This window comes from Cetorhinus maximus, chromosome 4 (genome assembly GCF_964194155.1).
Source record: "Cetorhinus maximus chromosome 4, sCetMax3.hap1.1, whole genome shotgun sequence".
Lineage (NCBI taxonomy): Eukaryota > Metazoa > Chordata > Chondrichthyes > Lamniformes > Cetorhinidae > Cetorhinus > Cetorhinus maximus.
This window is the reverse complement of record NC_135882.1, coordinates 168234311-168256506: the sequence shown is the minus strand read 5'-3', so window position 1 is coordinate 168256506 and position 22196 is coordinate 168234311. Positions and strand designations below refer to the sequence as shown.

General features: G+C 42.1%; 1 protein-coding gene across 3 annotated transcripts in view; it reads left to right on the top strand.

The window, feature by feature from the left end:
- Window positions 1–22196, top strand: part of vps13b (vacuolar protein sorting 13 homolog B) — a 1109808-nt gene that overhangs the window by 996490 nt on the left and 91122 nt on the right. For all 3 annotated transcript variants that reach the window (XM_078541117.1, XM_078541119.1, XM_078541118.1), the window contains exons 41-43: window positions 6444–6625; window positions 7810–8159; window positions 14619–14780. In XM_078541117.1, the coding sequence (XP_078397243.1) occupies window positions 6444–6625; window positions 7810–8159; window positions 14619–14780 (694 nt within the window). The remainder of the gene's footprint in view (window positions 1–6443; window positions 6626–7809; window positions 8160–14618; window positions 14781–22196) is intronic.

Here is a 22196-nt window from a genome sequence, read left to right as displayed (position 1 = left end):
ACTGGAGTTGGCTGCGCGCCCACCGAACTGTCAAAGGCTTGTTAAGGCCATTAATTACCTAATTAAAGTAGCTGTCAGGGCTGTCTGTCCAACCTCAAGGTCGGCGGAGGGGCAGGCGAAGAGCCCAGGCGGCCTTCGCATTTATCATGGAACCTCATCCACGGGCGGGATGAGGTTTCATGAAGGGTCTATAACATAAATAGAAATTTTTATTAAAATTCATTGACACGTCCCAGCTCATGTGACACTGTCAGGTGAGGGGACATGTCTGAATAATGTTTTTTTTCTTCTTTTTCAATTTTTCATAACCACATTAAACTCCCTGAGGCAGCTCCATGCCTCAGGGAGATTTCTGCGCTCTTTCGCGTGCATGCGCGAAAGAGCGCAGGCCCCGACTTGCCCTCCACCCCCCGCCAGCACAGGTAGTGCTGAGCGCTTCCGGGTGCACGTCACACTAGGCGGGCTTTAATTGGCCCGCCAATGTAAAATGGCGGCACGTAGCCAGTCGTGAGTGGCGATCGGCTCCACGCCCGCTCCCGACTGGCCTGCCCAAGAGGGAGAAAATTCTCCCCAAAGTTTTGCAGATATTTACCTCACCCTGTAAGAAGTCATGTCTAAGAGTTAAGCAAATGTTTTATGAAGTTTGCTCTACATAAAGCTTAATATGGAGCAAGACAAGCCACAGAAGCTGGGATCATGTTGCAGGTTGTGTAAATTCAGCTGGTGCAGCGGTCTTGGCTGGAGGGCATTTTACAAATGTTGTTACATCAACAGACGTATGATCTCTGGGATGCAACTCTATTGTGCTGTGCTCCACAGACTTTGGCATAAGCATTTTTGCAAAAAAAGATGGAAGACATCTGTAAAGGGATTAAAATCATACTCTCTAGTGCACTTCTTAAACCAGTACACATGAAGATGATAACACAGTTGTACAGAATGGGTATCAATAGTACAAACACATGCAAGGCAAAACGGATGTTAAGGACTTAGAAAAGGGTGCAGAGCAAGTTCCCTGGAATACTGACAAGGATGTAGGCCTTCAGTTATGTGGTGAGACTAGACAAGCTGGTGTTGGTCCCCTAGGAGCAGAGAAGGTTAAAGGGGGATTAAAGAGAGGTCTTCAAATGCATGAATATATTTGGTAGAATAAATACAAAAAAATGGATTCAAGCGGCTAAAGAATTTTAATTTTAAGGTGATTGTCAAAAGAACCAGAGGCATGAAAAAGGATTTTTTTTAAAAATGCAGCGAGTTGCTGTTATCTAGAATGCATTGCCTGAAAAGGAGGTGTAAGTAGATTCAATAATTATTTTCAAAAGGGAATTGAATAACTAATTTGAGGGGAACATTTTGCAAGGCTTTGGGGAAAGAACAGGGGATTGGGGTGAATTGGATTGTTCTTCCAAAGAGCTGGCATGGGCACAATGGGTCGAATGACCTCCTGTAGTCTATGAAAACCAGACTCTGGTCAACATCTCTCAAGATTCTGACGAAACTGTGCCCTTTACTCTTCTTCAAAAAGACTTGTGATTATGGGGGAAACTCAGCTGGCTAATCTGCTTGGGGCCAGGAAGTTAGTACTCTTCCCATGGCATAGTCAAAATTCCAATGGATAATATAGACTAAAAGAAGAGAAATAGTCTTGAAAATTGCATTCAGCATAATTGCAGCAGTTACTCAACTCAAACTCAAACCATTCAACGCCTTCTGGAGACGGAGAAAATCTGTAATCCTCGCTTCCCCGCCCCCCTCCCCCCCCGAGGCCATCTTTCTCCACTTCATCTGCAGCCCCCAATGTATCATAACTGAACCAGCTGATTGTGTTAAAGATAAAAATATCATGTCATTTTTGTTAGAAGAGACCAGGCAGATAAAATCATAAAATATTTGATGTTTTTATTACACGTGATTGTTTATATGGAGTGAATTCTGCTTATTCAGAGAAAATGAGAACGCTTCTAAAACTATAAGCAAAAGCGTAACACCATGACACGTGAATTTGCTGATACATTCTCTTAGAATTTGCTGGTGCAGGGCACCTTATGGCTTTCCCTTTTCGTTGGACTTATTCCCTCAAACATTTTTTTGCACCTTAACTTGCTGGAGTTGTGAGCTGATAATGGTGCGACAAGGACAAGGGACAACTGGGAGCTTGGTGAACAAGGGAACCAACAGTCTGTCCCCTTAACCAATGAGATTTAAGGGTTGAGAAATAAAGTAGTGACAAGGAAGGAAATCAGGTAAATTCGAATCAAATCAAGTACAGGAAGAGAAACGAGAGGGAAAGAAAGATTGGATTAAGAGAGAGAAGAAAAGTAAGAATTCTTTTTTTAAACAAAACTGCAGTCTGTAAGAACAATTTACTACCTGTCTGAAAGGAACTGCAGATTTTTGGTTGTTCCCTTTATAAGCCAGAAGGTAATTGTTAATTAACATGCAAATACAGCAATTTCTTGAAGGTCACAGGGAGGTTGAGGATGAAGTACTGTTCTCGCGAGGCTCATGGTGGAGCATCATAATTCATCCAGCAATTTGTGGCGATTTGCAATTCGTGGGGTTTCTCTCCCTTGCTGCAAGTTACTGAACGATTTACATGTTATTAACAGCGAAAGCCGTTAAACTCTTCACTGCTACTTTAACATCAAATTCTGGCCAATTGAAAAAGGTCCATTCTTTTTGAGTGATGCCGGATTAATTTCTGCCTTATCCTTATCCAGTCCATTTTCAGAATTAGAAAATACTTTATCTGTTTTAAATTAAGAAAGATGACTTGGCAAAGATAGCTTCTGCTTAAGAGATCAGGAATGTGTTTTGAAAGAATGTAGTAACTTAGATATATTGAATTTCCCTGTATGTTCAACTGTTGCTAAGTGACCCCTTTGTTAGATTACAATACTTAGATTGATACAATGGAAAGTTTTTAACATCTGTATGGAACAAGCCAACCTCTGGATGTATGTTGTCCTTGTACAAATAGTTAAATGGAGCCACACATTGTCTCTCTGCCCTGCTTTGCCCTTGATTTATTGTCATTTTGGATGTAGTTCTCTAAGAATTGAAGCTGGTATGCACTATAACTCATGTTTCTTGTACTTTCTCTACCTTTGCAACCTGTGACTGGACCCCAGTGTTGAATATTTGAATGATCAGTGTATGTAACAGGGTGCTTCCAGGTCAGGATTGGAATTTTATTCGCTTGACTTTCTCGCCAAGCAGCTCACAAGTAACTCAAGCTTGCACACCACTTTCAGCTGTTTGAAACCTTGTTTTTGAATAACAACCAAAACCCCAAATCAACTTTTGAAGGGAAAGCGTGGCCAACTACTACATTAATAAAGTCCAGAGAATAAATACAATATCATTAAGTCATCCACAAATGCTTTTTTAATTTTAATCTTAAATCCGGTACTTTGAAAAGGAATTATATTTGTACGACTTACCATTTGATCCTAAATGCCATAAAGATCATAAGATAGATAAAAGTGTGAAATGCTCTTCAGCCCATCGTGATTCAGCTATCTGGAACAAACTACCAGATTCCCACGTCGTAGCACCCAGCAAGTTCTTCACCGATTCTACAAGTTCATTCTCCATATTGGACACATATTGTGAGGTAGAAGGGCAGACTGGAAAGCATTGGATTTTCAACCACAAAAATAGACGACCGGGGTGAGAAGTAGGGGAGGGAGGGGTGGGGTGGGGTGGGGGAAGGGGCCCAAATTTATGGTTTCGGGTGAGACACAGGAACCTGTTTAGAAAAGGTAAAACTGAAACACTATAACTAATTAAACCAGGATAGCAAAACTAAGAGCATAGGCACAAATGAATTGTGCCTAGTACAACACAGAGAAAAACAAGATTGAAAGGCACAAGAAATTTCATCGATATTTTGCCTTAAGTGGGCAGATGAAATTCCCTAAGTGTGATGTGTGCAGGATGAAACACAAAAACATTGGTAATCAGTGAGTAGTTTTGATATACCAGTAGTTAAGGGTGAATCTAGACTAGCTTGAGTTGGCCAGAATTGGAGGAGCACAGCAGCCTTCGAGCAAAATACTGCGGATGCTGGAAATCTGAAATAAAAACAGAAAATGCTGGAAAAACTTAGCAAGTCTGGCAGCATCTGTGGAGAGAGAAACAGAGTTAACGTTTTGAGTCCCTATGACTCTTCTTCAGACCTGTTGAGTTTTTCCAGTGCTTTGTTTTAATCTCAGAGGGCTGTAAGGATGGAACCGGTTACAGCGATGGCCGGGGGGGCAGTGGGGGTGGTAGCTAATGGGAAGGCGGGGGGTGGGAACGCGAAGTGGGTGATAATTTTTAGGTTGTGGCATGGCTAGACCAGGGGCTAATATAGCACAACGAGCAAAGTGTAACCATGGCTTCCACTAACTTGTTCTCTACTATTTTGGTGATATAAGTCAGCATTCTAGTTGCTGATAGTTGCTCTTTGTGATTGGGTTTCCAAATGCTGTGTCTATAATAGTCTAGATTCCTTAATTCACTCTTAACTACTGGTATATCAAAACTACTCACTGATTACCAGTGTTTTTGTGTTTCATCCTGCACACGTCACACTTAGAGAATTTCATCTGCCCACTTAAGGGAAAATATCAGTGAAATTTCTTGTGCCTTTCAATCTTGTTTTTCTCTGTGTTGTACTGTAACAAGGTTCATTAGAGGCGGCTCACAGTTAAAATGTCCATGTTAAATTATTCCCCTTAATAGCATCATAAATAGAAACTGTGAACAGCGTTCATAATATGTTTGCAGGGAAACTCTACACAAAATGCCTATTCCCAACATTCTGTCTGAAAACTCAGTGGGAAGAATTTTCCGGTCGGCGAGCAGGGGCGGGGCCTGCTCGCCGACGCGTAAAATGACGCGTGCGCCCTGACGTCACCGCGCGTCATTTAGGTTTTCAGTTTGGCGGGCACGCAGCTAACTCGGCTGCATGCCCGCCGAACTGTCAAAGGCCTATTAAAGCCTGTTAAAAACTAATTAAAACAGTTAAATGAGCTGCCCGTTCAACCTTAAGATTGGCGGGGGGGGTGGGGGGCAGGCGAAGAGCCCAGGCAGCCTTTGCATTTTTCATGAAACCTCATCCACGGGCAGGATGAAGTTTCATGAAGTGTTTTAAAATTCAATAAAAATTATTTTAAAAATTCTCTGACGTGTCCCAGCTGATGTGACATGTTTTAAAAGTGTTTTTTTTCCTTTATTTAAATTTTAAAACCTTAAACTTATCTCCCTGAGGCACAGAGGTGAGCTCTGACCTCATATACTCTATATCATAAAGATTCCCTCCTCCCACCTCTGTAATATTGCCTGCCTCCCATCAAGCCTCAGTACTTCTTTGTAAAACACTGGTTACGTCTTTGGTGTTATAATGTTTTCAGTTCTAGGCAGCACACTTCAGGAAGGGTGTTGAGGTCTTGGAAAAGATGCAGAGGAGGTTGACTAGAATGGTGCCAGAGATGGAGAGACTTTAGTTATGTGAAGAGACTGGAGGAGCTGGGATTGTTCTCTTTAAAGTAGGGAAGGCTCAGAAGAGATTTAACAGAGGTGTTGAAAATTATGAACAATTTTGATTGTGTAAGTAAGGAGAAACTGTTTCCAGAGGCAGAAGGGTCAGTAACTAGAAGAGACAGATTTAAGGTGATTGGTAAAGGAACCAGAGGTGACATGAGGAATCACTTTTTTACAGAATGAATTGTAGTCAACTGGAATGCACTGTCTGAAGGGGTGGTGGGAGCATATTCAAAAGTAACTTTCAAAAAGAAATTGGATGAACAGTTGAAAGGAAAAAGAATCAGAGGCTTACGTGGGAAAAGCAGGGAATGGGATTAATTGGATAGCTGTATGGCACAGGCACAATGGGCTGCACGACCTCTTTCTGTGCTTTATCATACCATGATCTTTGATAAACACCCTACTTGCTACAAAATACTGTATCCTCTGACTCACCATGAGAAGTGCCATGAGAGATCGGCTAGTCTGTATTTATTTTTTGCAGTGAACAGGGTAGTTAGTCTCTCCCACAAGGGGAAACATCCTTTCAGCATCCACCATGTCAAATCCCCTCAGGATCTTATATGTTTCAATAAGATCTTCTTTCATCCTCTGCCCTCTGATTCTTTTTTTTGTACTGTTACTTGTTTCTTGCTATCACCTTAAAGGATGACACTGTTGCTTGCTTGAGTCCACCCAGAAAATATAGAATATTTTTTCACATTCTTTGTTAATGCCTCCAGCCTTAAGAAACGGTCAATTTTCAGACTGTTGTTTGCCTGGTACTGTGAAAATCCTTTGGCTGTACAGAGATATCTTTAATAAAACAATATCTCTGTAAAGTTTATCTTCATTTTTAAAAAAATATTTTATTTTACTAATGCATTGGCAGAAATGTGGCGTTCATTGTTTTTGTCCTGTATTCTCATCAGCAGTGATGGCGAGTCTGGCTCACAAAGTGTCTGTGACCAGCTTGTGTCTCCAATGGCATTGGCAGCCTGTACCAGGGTAGATTCGTGTTTTGCACCATGGTTTGTGCCTTCTCTTGGCATCTCATTACAGTTTGCCCAAATTGAGCTTCATCTTTGCCATCACCTGGATCAGCTGGGCACAGGTACGTTACTGACAAAACAAATGTGCTAGTTTAGTTTTTGGAACTTTTCAATTCTAAGCTAAAACTCTTGTCAGTTTATTTAGAGGAAATCTGTCGCAACTTATTGAAATCGTTTTTAAATATAATTGGAAGAAGAGCAAAGTGTGCTTTCTTAAAGATATATTTTTGCTTTTATTCAAAGAATTATATTAATTGATTTTCCTAATATATTGTTTATTGAAGTTTTGCCAGTTAATTTCCACTGTAAATAGGAGCTCATGTTGAGTATTATATATTAAACAAGCAAACTAGTGCTGTGTGCTGCTTCAAAACTAACTCAAATCAGAGAGTTTAGTATTATCGCATAGATGCATTTAGGGGCAAGTTACATAAGTACATAAGGGATAATGGAATAGGAGGATATGCTTATAAGATGAGATAAAGTGAGCTCGGGTGGAGCATAAACACCAGCATACACTGGTTGGGCCAAATCACCTATTTCTGTGCTGTAAATTCTACTTAATTTAGAATGCACCATTTAACTATCACATTTGTTTTGAATGGGAAATGAAAATTTTGAATTTTAAATAAAGGAATTGATATCCTTCATTTGCTAATTTAGGATTTGAAAATACACTGTGAATACTTAAGAGGTGTGTCCATAATTCACCTCTGTGCTATTTTATTGGGGATTCCTCTCTTTGATCTGAGTTTAATTTAAATGCCTCAATTTGTAGTATTTAGGCTTTTCAGTATCTTCTGATTTTAGCGGCTGAAATTACAGATAATCTGATTTTCACAAAATCCCAGAGCACAGAAGGAGGCCATTTGGCCTATTGTGCCTGTGCTGGCCCTCAAAGTGTGATCCAATTACTCCTACACCACTAATTCCTTTTTAAATTCAAAATCCATTCTGTTTTTAACTTTGAAATAACAACTACATGGAATGGGATAAGTAATGCCATTGATATCATCAAATTAATCCCTCCTATTGCATCTGGGAAGATGGTTTTATAATTATGAACATTAAAGGGACAAAAATAAAATGGTTTTATTTCGTCTTAAGAGTTGTAATTAAAAATAACTATTTGGCTAAATGTTGATTATAAATCAGTGAATGGTTTTAATTTTTATTATTTGATATGATCCATCAAAATAAAAAAAATACGAACATTGTTGCTTGAAATATTTATTTTATACCACAGCACATCCCAGCCGCCTCCGGACATTCATCCCTGATAGAAAGTTGCCTGCAGAACAAGAGTACATGATTGTTTCTCTGAAAAGCCCCAACGTCTACTTGCGGCAATGGTCCGATGGCCCGGTCTGCCGAGAGCTCCAGTTTTCTGCGATCGCCGACTGCAAACTCCTCGAGTACCGCAATCTAACCATGTTAAGCATTTTAAAGCCCTTCATTTTTCACGGACAAGTGGCCATTAGCAACAGCTCCGTGGAGCAGCTGATGGACGGAAATGTGTTTGTCGATCCTGTGTTTATCAATGTGGGCCAGCATGCAATTCATTCACTGGACACGGCAGTTCGTGCTTGGAAGCAGGTACGTTAAAACAAATGATATTGTTTAAGCCGTGTCAATGCTTTTCGGAACACTGGAATAGGAGTAGGTCATTGAGCCCCTCAAGCCTGCTCTGTCATTCCATGAGATCAAGGCTTATCTGTGACCTAACTTCAAACACCCGCTTTTGCCCTATATCCCTTACTACCCTTGGATAAGAAAAATCTCAGGTGGAAAATTAGCATAAAATGCCATATTCGCCATTTTAATTAGGATGACAAAAGGTGCTCCAAGGACTCATCAATCAAAATAAAATTAACCTAATAAAATGCCTCTTTAAACAATAAGCCCCAAACTTTTAATTAAAAGTAAAAAACAAAGGAAGCTTATCAGATAAAATTATAATATACTCCTCATTGTCAATACACTCCAGTTCCTCTGGTGCCCATTATTTCCAGAAGGCCTCAAGCATACAGAGGACTTAGGAGCAGGAGTAGGCCATTCAGCCCTTTGAACCTGATCCACCATTCAATAAATCATAGTTGATCTGGTTGTCGTCTCAACTCCACTTTGCTGTCTGCCACCCATAACCCTTGACTCCCTTGTCTATCAAAAACATGTCTAACTCTGCCTTCAGTAAATTCAATGCTTCCATTGCTTTCTGGGGAAGAGAATTCCACATACTAAAGACCCTTTGAGAGAAACCATTTCTCCTCATCTCTGTCCTAAACGGCAGTCCTCTTATTAAACTGTGTCCCCTGGTTCTAGTCTCTCTCACAACTGGAAACATCCTCCCACTATCTACCCTATCAAATTCCCTCAGGATCTTATATATTTCAATACGTCACCTCTCATTCTTCTAAACTCCAATGGGTATAATTCCCAACTTGTTCAACCTTTCATCATGAGATCAGACCCTCATCCCAGGAATGAGTCAAGTGAACCTTCTCTGCACTCCCTCTAACACAATTATATATTTTTTCAAATAAGGAGACCAAAACTGTACACAGTATTCTAGATGTGGTCTCACGAAGGCCCTGACCAGCTGCAGTAAAGCGTCCCTACTTTTATATTCCATTCCTCTTGCAATAAATGCCAACATTCTATTTGCCTTCCGAATCACTTCCTGGACCAGCATACTAACTTTTTGTGATTCACATACCAGGACACCCAGATCCCTCTGTACCACCGAGTTCTGCAATCACTCTCCATTTAAAAAGTATACTGCTTTTCTATTCTTCCTACCAAAGTGGACAAGTTCACATTTTCCAACATTATACTCCATCTACCAATTTTTTGCCCACTCACTTAACCTATCTGTATCCCTTTGCAGACACTCTACCTCCTCTTCCTACTTACCTTGGTATCATTGGCAAATTGAGCTACCATACATTCAGTCCCTTCATCCAAATCATTGATGTAGATTGTAAATAGTTGAGGCCCCAGCACTGATCCCTGTGTCACTCCACTTGTTGCAGCTTGCCAACCTGCCAACCCAAAAAAGATCCTTAAGTCACTTCTCTCTGCTTCCTGTTAGCTAACCAATTCTTTATCGATGCTGATATATTACCCCCTGCTCTGTGTAATCTTATTTTGTGTAGTTACCTTTGATGTGGCACCTTATCAAATACCTTCTGGAAATCCAAGTACACCACATCTACCTGTTCCCCTTTATCCACCTTGCTTGTTATTTCCTCAAAATTAAACCTGATTTCCCTTTCACAAACCCATAGGGCTGAATTTTCTCCCCGTCAGGGGGGAAGTTGAAGGGCAGGCGTGCACAGGCACGCTCCCGATCGGCGCCCCCGATCGGAGGCATGGCGCCATTTTATGTGGGCAGGCCAATTAAGGCCCGCCCAGTGTGACATCCACAGGGAAGCGCTATGCGCTTCCTGTGCGGGTGACGGGGAATCCCAAAATCGAGAGTGCGCTCTTTCATGCGTGTGCTGAGGCTAAATGCTGCCTCAGGGAGATCAGCTGTAAATGTCAAAAACCTTAAAATAGAAAAATAAAATTTCCCTAACATGTCCCCTCATGTGACAATGTCACATGAGTTGGGACATGTCCATAATTTTCAAAAAAACTTTATTAAAATTTTTTTAAAGCTACATGAAACCTCACCCGCTTGTGGATGAGCTTTCATGCTTTTCCTAATTCGCATCAGGGCTCCTGGCCTGCCCGTCCAACCTTAAGGTTGGACGGGCAGGTCCTTTAATTACATAATTGACTCTGTTGGCCATTGACAGGTCAGCGGGCGTGCAGCTAATTTCGCTGCGCTCCCGCCTTCCTGAAAATTCAAATGGGGCGCAGTGACATCGGGAGTTCCCCCACCGACGTCACTGCGCGTCATTTTACGCGTCAGTGAGCGGGCCCAGCCCCCGCTTGCCAATGTGTAAAATCCTGCCCATCATGGCGCTGCCTGATCCAATTATGATTTTCTAAGTATCCTGCTGTAATCTCCTTAATAATGGATTCTAGCAATTTCCCTGTGACAGATGTTAGGCTAACTGGCCTGTAGTTTCCTGCTTTCCGTCTCCCTTCTTTCTTGGATAAAGGTGTTACATTTACTACTTTTCAATCCACAGGCCCCCTTCCAGAATCGAAGGAATTTTGGACGATTATAACCAATATATCTACTATCTGTGCAGCCCCTTTCTTTAAGACCTTGGGATGCAAGCCATCTGGTCCTTTCAGGCTTTAGGTCTAATAGTTTTCCCGGCACCTTTTCCCTCGCGATGGTGATTGTTTTAAAGTTCCTCCCTTCCATTCCTCTCAATTTTCAAGTCTCTTTGGGAAGTTTTCTAAGGGCAGAATTTTTGGGTCATTGGGCAGGCGCGGCAGGCGGGCCCGGGAGCAGCTGGGAAATGATCCACGTTGTCACACTGGCTGGCCCATTTATGGCCAGCCAATGTGAAACGCGAGCTGAGAACCTCAGTGCTCCTGCCTGCGAGCGCAGATGTCTGAAAGCTCCCTGAAGGCAGGGAGCTGCCTCGGAGCTGAACTATTTTAAAACCAAAAATAAAGATTTTTAAAATCTGGAAAAAATGTTCCAACATGGGACTCACTCACAATAACATCAGTAGAATAAAAATTCTGCCCCACAATCTATATTTATTTTTTATTTAATTGTGGAAACCTCATCCCGCCCATGGATGCTAAAAAGTCAAAAGGCCGCCTGGCTGATTTGCCCACCTGCCAACCGTAAGGTTGGACGGGGCAGCGAAAAATAGGTTTAAGTTAATTGATTAAGGGCTTTAATAGGCCTCTTAATTGTCGACGGGTGCACTGCCAAATCTCTCGCATGCACCAGCTGATCGAAATATCGTGCAAGTGCGCGATAATGTCGGGACGCTCGCCCGATGTCATCGTGCCCTATTTTGCGCCCGATCAGGTCGGGTGCGCGCCCACCCATGGAACGTAAAGTGCTGCGCTAAATCTTCTGCAGTGAAAACATAGGCAAAATACCTGTTCAACACCTTTGCCATTTCTTTGCTTTCCATTATCAATTTGCTAGACTCACTCTCTAGAGGACCAACACTAGCTTTAAATGCGTTTTTCCTGTTTAAATACTTGTAGAAACTGTTACTATCTGCTTTTATATTACTAGCTAGCTTTCTCTCATACTCTTCTTTCTCACTCTTTATTTTGTTTTAGTCATTCTTTGCTGGTTCATAAAATTTGGCCAATCTTCTGACCTACTGCTAATCTTTGCAGATTTGTACAGTGTTTGATCCTATCCTTAACTTCCTTATTCAGCCATGGATGATGCATCCTTCTCAAAGAGTCTTTCCTTCTCACTGGGATAAATCTTTGCTGAGAGTTATTAAATATCTCCTTAACCTTGTAAAATTTTTAACCTAGTTTCCCAGTTCACTTTGGCTAGATCTGCTTTCATACCTTTATAATACCTTTATTCAAGTTTAAAAAACTAGTCTTAGATTCACACTTCTCCCTTTCAAACTGAACATGAAATTCTATCATGTTATGCTTGCTGTCGCATAGAGGTCCCTTTACTATGAGGTTATTGATTAATCCTGTCTCATTGCTCATGACAAGTCTAGAATAGCCTGCTCCCTGTATGTCTCTAGAGTACTGTTCTGAGAAATTGTCCCAAATAACTCTATAAATCTTTTTCCAATTTGCCAATTTGATTCACCCAATCTATGTGTAGATTAAAGTCACCCATGATTATTATGGTACCTTTCTTACACACCCCATTTACTTCCGTATAGCCTGTCATACCATGCAACTACTGTTAGGGGTCCTATAAACCACTTCCACAAGTGTTCCCTTATCATTACTGTTTCTCATCTCTATCCAAACTGATTCTTGCTCTTCCAAGCCAAGGTCATCTCTCACTACTGTACCAATGACATCCTTAATTAACATTTCTTTTCGAAATGTCAAATATTCTTCAATATTTAGGTCCCAGCCTTGGTCACCCTGCAACCATGTCTGTCTGATCGCTATCAGGTCATGCATATTTATTTCTATCTGTGCTAATAATTCATCCATTTTATTACGAATGCTGCGCTCGTTCAGATGCGGAGCCTTTAACTCAGTCTTTTTACCATTTTTACGGTCTCTGGCCTTAGCTGCTGGTGCTCCCTTAAGTTTGTACTCTCTGTCCCTTCCTGCCACATTCTGGTTTTCATTACCCAAATCGTTACTCTGCTCTATTATCTCGTTGTTTCCTTTTGATTTACTACATCTCCTCTTGCATGATCCCTTCCCTCCAGTGTTTAGTTTAAAGCCTCCTTCGCCATCCTAGTTACACAACTTGTCTGAACATCTTACATCATTTGAAGACCGCTCCAACGGTACAGCTCCCACTTTCCCCTGAATCGAATCCCATTTCTCCCACACTGATCTTTGAGCAACACATTCGTCTCTCTAATCTTATTTACCCTATGCCAATTTCCTCGTGGCTCAAGTAGTAATCCAGAGATTATTACCTTTGAAGTTCTCCTCATTATCTTTCTGCTATGCGCACATTGGCTGCTGCATTTCCTACATCATAACAGTGGCTACACTTCAAAAGTACCTCATGATTGTAAATAGTTTTGGGACATCCCTTGGTTGGTCTTGAAAGGTGCTTTATAAATGCCATTATTTCTGATGTAACTTCCTTACTGATGATAGTGACTCTTTCAGACTTTGAATTGATATAAAATGACAAAACTAGTACTGTAAAATATCTTTAATTCCATAACTACCAAACATTCATTAAGTCCTGTAAAATAACATGAGCACTATGTTCAGAAGGGTTATTTAAGTGCGCAGTGTCTTTGAAAACTTCCCTTGCATGCAATATCTTCTGTCTGAATCTCAAACATTCACCTGATTTCATCTTCAGTTCATGAAATTGCCTTTTGGATGCTTCTAGCACTGTGCAGAAATGTGTCAGCATTTCATATGAGGCAAAGACTGTTGAATGTCTAGGAATGATAGCAGACCAGTAATCTAATCTGTTGATTCATGTTATGGGAAACATTGTATTATATATTTTAAAAAATGAACGTGTATTCTGATTTTCTGGAACATTGCGCACTGATTGATAAAGATTTGGCCTCTTCTCCTGTGCAGCTTATTTAATGGAGTAGACGAGGGCCTGCCTTGGAACTGTATCTGTGTTTAAAGTTTCTTCTTTTTGCTTTTAAAACGCGCTTTTTCCCCTCAAGGGTGGAGGGCAGGTGAACAGCCCTGGACTGTGTCAATGAGGGGCCGTTCCTGTGAGCAGGGTGCACTGGATCATGTTATCCTTGTAGGCTGATTTATAAGAATCTTCCAAGTGTAGCAGATAGAATTGAATATCTAGAAGTCAGGGACTCAGTTACAAACTAAGACCTGAAAGAAAAAGTTCCCCCTGTACAATTCTGTAGTTCAGTTTTTTTCAACACTGTGCTTCTTTTCTGTGTACATTATGCAAGCAAATAATACGTAATCAACGTGAACATTCCTTGTGTCTGATTCTTTTTTTGAACTATTTTCTTTCATAATATATTTCAGATTATTTTTGTATCGCAATGCCAAGTCCTGCTTGTTTGGTGCCAGGGATGTTTCTGAGAGGCAATATTTCAATGACTTTCCAAATTGCTTCGATCAAATTGAACCCACTCACTGGTCAGCCTTGAAAACCCTAGTTTGCTCGTTTTTAAGAGCAGAACGCTGATCTGAGATGCTAGCATTTTGTCTGAATATTTTTGCAGTCATTAAAACTTAAGCATCAGAGCCACTGCCAACTTTAAGTTCTAAATCAGTATATAGATGAGATGCAAATCCTCCAGAAGTATCCAATTTTTTTTAAACAACTGTTTTATTAAGTACTATGGAGAATTTAAAATGCTGGCATTGACAGTAACCAGCTTTTGTCAGTCATCTGAAATATTAACCAGTGTATTCACATCCTCAGATTTTCAGGCTGTGGTATTTACCACTAGGTGGACGGCTGCTAAATATCTTTAGGGCTGATCTAATGCACACTGATGTTTTCTGTTCCAGAATGAACATCCAGAGGCAGAGGAGTTGGTCTTCAGCCACTTTGTGATATGTAACGACACTCAGGAGACACTGCGGTTTGGCCAGGTGGATACTGATGAAAATGTTCTATTGGCCAGTCAGCACAGCCATCAGTACAGCTGGCGCTCACACAAGTCCCCCCAGGTATTACAAAACGTAGCTTGCTGAATAATTCTTTGGCGGCTCCTTCAGGGGACTGAGCAGTAATAATAACAGCAGGTGCCTTGAAGTAGATATTAATATAGTTGTAAGTTTAAAGCAAGCTTTTTATGATTAGAGTTCGGAAAATGTCAGTGATGCACCGATGCAACTGCCTCCAATTTAGTTTAAATACTGACTGCCAACATAAAGCACAGCTTATCTCAAATGTACTCCAACAAGTCAAGGAGCAACCCTTTAAGGATACCAGTAATATTTCCCCACCCCAAGGTCAGAATACAAGTTTGGCATTTTCTTGTGACTTCTGTATGAAAGTGATGAACATTCTGGCTCTCTCACAGCTTTTGCCTTTAATTCTGTCATTTCCGCTGGAAGCAAATTGTGAAAGGAAACATTTATTTCTCGCAGCGCGGCGTTTTCAGTTCTGAAAGGTTAAGAGAACATTAACAAGCATGAGGCACCGATGTGTAGTTTGTTCCACAAAGGTGGAATTTCATTTTATTTTTAAATAGCCTGTTCTTGACAGTTGCAGTGATGTGGAGTATGCTCAAACCGGTAGGTGTCCTAATTGAGGCTGATGTGATACTGTAAGGATTTTCCAACCTCAGCTTTCAAATTAACTTTTCAAAAGGAACTGGAAAACAGATGATTGGATTCAGACCAAAATCCAATACATTTAAGCCGATCCGTGCCATAGAGCCGCAGCTGTACAACATTTCTCTCTTAATTACCCATCCTGCTGATACCCCCTCACCTTCCCAACCTAGTCAAATGGCAATACTCTCTTTTAAGTCCCGTTTCGATCTTCGTGCCACCAACAGTACTTTACCTGCACTTCCTCTATAAAGCCGGCACCATTTTGCTCTGTTAGAACAAAACAGCACAATAACTGTCACTGGCCCTGACTTCCCAGTTACCAGTGAAGCAAAGGTGCTCAGCCCTGGCCTCGAAAAAAGTGCCCCACAAAAATCTAGCAATCTCTGTAGCACGGATTTCCCCTTTCCCAAAGTTAGCTTGAATCTGTTACCAAAACTATGGGATCTCCAAGTGTCTGGCTACAGTGACATGATCAAGTAGGTTAAGCAGCCAATTATATTGAGGTACTTTCACAGGCAGCAAAACAGGAAGTAAAATGCATTGATTAATCTTCACTTTTAATTAGATTTTACAGCGGGTAAAATAAATGATTGGGACATACTTGAGATTAAGGTGGTTGGCATTCTTCCATCTGTGAGTGATGATGGTGGAGCCCAAACTCACATCTCTGAGGTTAAGAACCTCATACTCTACCGACTGAGCTCTCTGGGCATTCTCTCCATTTGTTTTTTGGCTGTATAGCCTGGGCAGGATTTGGAGACATAGAGATGTCCAGCATCTTCATCTCCTCCTTGATCTTATCAGCTGAATCCAGAGAAAGGGCAGGAGCCCTTATGTCTGGAGCCCACTTGGTAGCAGGAGTTGTCAGAAAATGTTTACTTAAAGGGATCACCAGCCACCCATAGTACTCCATTCCAGTGCCTTTGACTCTCCTGAGTCAGACCCACAAGGCAGTGGGTGCTATTTGACCCATAGCTGAGACGTGGTTGATGGACACCAAGGCATGTCCGCGCGCCGGTGGGCCTGTATATCACATCTCTGGGAACCTAAGTTCCTCTGAGATCCCCTGTTGTTCAGGCTGGTGCAGTAGAGTGCCTATTTGCCATCTGTTGCCCTGAAGAGGCACTGCAGGGGATCGTAGTGATGCAGAGGCTCGGTATTGATGGGAGAGACTTACGCACTCGGCTCCTTCTAGTGGCAGTGGATTATGAACTGCACTTGACACATAGCATTACCCTGTGGTGAACCAATGACATACAAAGTAGAAGATGAAATATCATAAACCATTTTGGATGGAATTTTTTTTATCATTATGACAAAATTGGCATTCCGCAAATATAAAATTAGTTCTTCAGAGCCAGGGAGGCTTTTCATTGATAATTTAATATGCTGCTATAAACAATTGCACCTCAGTTAACAAGGTGTAATGGTTTTAAAGGGTTTTACAGTGTAAAAGAGCAAGTTCTAATCAGTTCAATGATTTCTGAAGCTGGTGCAAATAGCAGCACAAGAATTATTACCAGCATCTGCTGTCTAAGAAATTGTTGGACTTAGTGGGGAGAATTTTCAACGAGCGGGGGCGGGGCCCGCTTGCCGAGGCATAAAATGACGTGGGTGACGTCGGGACGTTACTGCGTGTCATTTATATTTTCAGTTCGGCAGGTGTGCAGCCAAGTCCGCTGCACACCCGCCCAAAGGCCTGTCAAGGCCATTAAGTAACTAATTAACCCTATTGAGAAAGCTGCCTGTCCAATCTTAAGGTTAGTGGGCGGACGAAGAGCCCAGGCAGCCTTCGCATTTTTCATGGAGCCTTATCCACGGGTAGGATGAAGTTTCATAAAGGGTTTATGAATTAAATAAATTTTTCCATTAAAGTTCATTGACATGTCCTAGCTCATGTGACACTGTCACATGAGGGGACGTCATAATTTTTCTATCTTCGTTTTTAAAACTTAAAACTAATCTCCCTGAGGCACCTCTGTGCACGTGCGAAAGAGCGCACTCCCAACTCAGGGACCCCCGCCCGCATAGGGAGCGCACAGCGCTTTTGGGTGCACGTCACGCTGGCCGGGCCTTAATTGGCCTGCCCACGTAAAATGGTGGCGCGGACCCGATCGGGGGGTGCCCGATCTAGCACAACCCCCCCCCCCCCAAACGGGGGAAAATTCTTTCCAGTACAGGAGTCTGTAAAGTGTGTAGTAGAAAGATGATGTGCTGTTGCTCAAGTTTATGTTGAGATTCATTGGAACAGCAGAGGACAGAGAGGTCAGAGTGGGAGACTTAAAATGGCAAGCAATCAGAAGCTTTGGGTCAGGCTTGTAGACTAAAAAAAGCTGTTCAACAAAGAGATCATGCAGTGTACATTTGGTCTCTCCAGTGTAGAGCACACTGAGTGGTGAGCAGCCAATACCATATACTGAATTGACAAGTAAATCACTGTTTCAGGAGTGTCAAATTTGTATCACTGCCCTCCCATACAAATGGTATCAGTTTAAGTTTAGTTTTAAGGGGTACAATCTATCCCTCAAAGTTGCTTTATTCATATTATCTGCTCGTTCAAATTGAAATTGTGCAAAATAATCCTTCTGTTGAAAATGCATTGAGATTTAATTGTTTAATTCAATTCATACTCACTCACAGGAACCTGTCCTTTGCAAAGAGAAAGAACGGGCTGAATCTTACCTATGTCGGGTGGGCGGGGGCGGGGGAGGGTGCGGAGTCGATCGCCACCCACAATTGGCTGCGCGTCGCCATTTTACGTAGGCAGGCCAATTAGGCCCGCCCAGCGTAATGTGCGGCCGGTAGTGCTCAGCGTTACCTGTGCGGGCGGGGGGGGAGAAGGGAGAGTCAGGGCCTGCGCATGTATGCGAAAGAGCGCAGCAATCTCCCTGAGGTACGGAGCTGCCTCAGGGAGAATAAGTTGATAAAAAAAATTTTGTTATAAATAAAGTAAAAAATTATTTAAACATGTCCCCTCATGTGACAGTGTCACAAGTGTAGCAAAAATTATTAAATTATTTTATAAAACCTTCAGGAAACCTCATCCTGCCCGTGGATGAGCTTTTCTGAAAAACGCGAAAGCTGCTTGGGCTCTTCACCTGCCCACCAACCTTAAGGTTGGATGGGCAGCGTTGTTAGTAAGCTTAATAACTTTTTTAATGGCCTTAATAGGCCGCAGACAGCTGCGCACCTGCCGAACGAAAGATCAAGATGATGCGTGATGACGTTCTGATGCACGCCCGACATCATCTCGCGTCATTTTACGCGTCAGTGTGTTGGGCCCACCCCCGCACACCGATGGCAATATTCTGGCCAACATGACCATGCATTTGCCTTTTTGAATTACACAAAAGCTTGGGGGAACCAGCCAATATCTGGTTCATTCCCCATGGCAATGCCTTTAACGATCTTGAGTCGACTTGCCTAGTTTGTATTTAATTTAATCAGAAGCTTGGCAGTTAACTGTTCCCTGGTGCCATTCTCCATGGCAACACCTCTGCCAATCAGAGTTCACTAGCCAACCAATCTGCACCCTCTTGACGTACAGTATAAATTGTTGTTCCTTTTGGTATTTGATATTCTTGTGAATCTGTCATCATGCGTGCAAGGCAAAAAGCTTCGACAGCAGGTCTCCTTTTTTCAGCCGTAATTCAATTCTCTTAATTTAAATCACTGGTTAATCCAGATTGGAATCGCACCTTGAATGGGCGCTGAGTAGTGAAATTCAAAGTCAACTCTATGATCAATGTCAAGTACAACTCCTCCTTCATCTGCATGGAGGTGTACAGCAATTTGAACCAAGCTTTTAGGAGGAGTTTGGGAGCTGTTTTCAGAAGCTGTTCAGGAATATGGCTATCCCGAAGTGCAAAAATCCTGGATGCTGCAAAAAAAATTTTAAATCCTGAAATATGGGATAAGCACTCCGGAGGGATAAGGGAAGCTAGGACACAGAAATTTATGACCGCTCTCTCTGCCTATCTGAAAAACAAGTAGAGACTTTTACCAGCCAAAGGGATGATATGTACCACAATTTATCCTCACATCAAACTCAGCTTGCTGAGCTGGTTTAAGGAGGCCAAAGGATCTTTTAGGCTGTTTGACCTCACCTTGCTGCAGAAGATGAACGAATTTGCCGAATAATTTCAAACCGCTACCATGCAATCAAATCCAGGCCCACACAAAACCTTCCCACAACAAGTGCCGACAGCTGAAATCTTTATCTCATTACAAGCCAGGGGTCATCTCCACTGTTAATAAAAACTGGCCTTTTTTGTTGAAAAGAGAAAAAAATGGAAAAGCAGAATGTTAATGTCAGAATGTTCAAGTGGAAAATTACCAAGTAGCGTATTGAAAGCCACTATGAAATCAGCCGTGATCTAGTTGAATGGTGAAACAGGCTCCCCTATTCCTGTTCCGATGTTCGTACGATAGCAATGAGGGGGCCGTGGTGATTTTTAAAAAAAAGTCTTTTTGGTAATTGAGAAGTCGAAAATTCAGGCACATATTTCACGGTGCTATCACTTTGCCCAGAATCTGCGCGAACAGCGAATGGCCATTTTGAGATGTGGTCGTGTCACTTTAAGCAAAGTATGGCATTGGAAGGCAGCATCATTGACAACTGCGGGTCTCATGTGAAATACCTGCATCTAAATGTAACGGAGCTATTATTCCTACCAGCAACTGACTTGGCAGTAAAACCCAGCCATTGCTGCTGGTGCTATTTATACAACGAAACAGCATAACAACTATGCATATTTATATAACATCTCTAATATAGTAGAATGTCCCATGGTTCTTCACAGGAGTGTTAACAGACAAAAGTTGATACCGAGCCATGTAAACAAATATTAGAACGGGTGAAGTTAGTTTGATTGAAGTAACTTAAAGGAGAAGAGCGAGGTGGAGATGTGGAGGGGTTTAGGGAAGGAATTTCACAGTTTAGGAACTAAATAGCTGGAGGCATGGCAGCCAATGGTGGAGCGAAGGAAATTGAGGATGCACAAGAGACTAGAGTTGGAATATAGAGATCTTGCAGAATTGTAGGTAGTGAGGAGATTGCAGAAATAGGAAGGGAACGAGGTCATGGACCGACTCGAATGCAAGGATGAGAATTTTAAAATCGAGGTATTGCCGAACCTGTGAAGGCCAGTGACCACACTGGGGTAGGGGGTGAGTGGTATTAAACAAAGAATTGGCTATTGTGAAAATCTATCACTGCACGTGATGACAGTACAGCAATGAAGTGGGACAATCTACGGGCAATCACCTGATCCACTCATCTTGGGAGAAGATGACAGGAGAATCAATTGCCAAATTTAACTGAAGCATTGTAACAGTCAACTCCGAAATGGCAAATTCTGCATTGCGATTGTTAACAGAGTGCGTATTGAATCTGTTGCTGGTAAGGAAAACCTGCCATCCAGTTTAAACAACTCTCAGTAATGTTTGATGCTCTGTGCGAATGTAACCAGCAGGAACAAGAGTGAAAAAGAGATCCAAGCAACTGGACCTAGTGTGAAAATGGATGCCTGGGAATCAGCTCCCACCATGGCCATTGCATCCAGTTCTATGCGATCACTCTGGAAGTAGCTGACAATTAAACCAAATGTACCAAAGGAACTTTTCTGCTCTAAGTAGTTTGACATCTTTGTGGCAAATGTTCTATTGGCAGAAGTCAAACCACATAGTATGTTGACTGAGCTTCACATTTGCGTTGCACTGCACAACATTGTACAACATCCTAGTTTTGATCACTTGTGTTTCTGTATTTCAGTTGTTGCTTGGATCTCCTTATGGACTATTTTTCCAAGTGTTCTTGTAGTGTTTTCCTATTGGGCAGAATTTTGCCTTTGATGGGCGGGCGGGCCACTGCCAAAATGGGCCCCGCCGCCATTTTAAGTGGCCCGCCCAGCAGGCTGCCCGTCGGAAAGTGCTATGCGCTTCCTGTGCAGGGGGAGGGAGGGATTCCCCAACTGTCAGAGTGCGCTCTTTCTCACACGCGCGCGAAAGAGCGCACATCTCCCTGAGGCTAAGTGCTGTCTCAGGGAGATCGCTGACTGTTTTAAATATCAAAAAGAATAATAAAAAAAATTATTAACATGTCCCCCTCATGTGACAATGTGACACGAGATGGGACATGTTAATAAATATGACTAAAATTTTATTAAACTTTTTAAAAACAGACATGAAACCTCATCCCGCCAGTGGTTTCCCCCGACGTCATCCCGCATCATTTTCGTGTTGGCGAGCGGGCCCCGCCCCCAACTCGCTGACAGAAAAATTCAGGCCATTGTGTTGAGTCAAAATTGCTCATCGCTTCAAGCAATAAGAATTTTGAATTATTAGGTGCAGTGCTTTATTTTATCCTTAAGATATTTTAAGATGCTTCACATCCCACAATTTGCTTTTTAAATGTAGTTAGTGTTATGAATGTAACCATACAACCAATATGCCCACACCACAAACAGCAAGCAGGATGAATTAGAAACTGATCATTTTTGGTGGTATTTTCACCACCTGAACTGACTGACAGAGCTTTGAATTAATGTTTCACCCAAAGACAGAACTTCCAAAAATTTAGCCCTCCCCCGAAACTTCACTGAAGTGTCATCCTAGAGTATGTCTTGGGGCAGAATTTAATGGTCACGGCAGTGGGCCCGTCCACCAGCTAGAGAGCCAATGGCAACACCTCTGTGGCCATTTCTGGGAGCCCCATTAGGCAGTCTGTTGGGATTACTGGGTGCTGCAGGGGAAATTTCCCCCCTCTGAGAGCTGTCGGCCAATCAGAGGCCAGCAGCTCTCCAG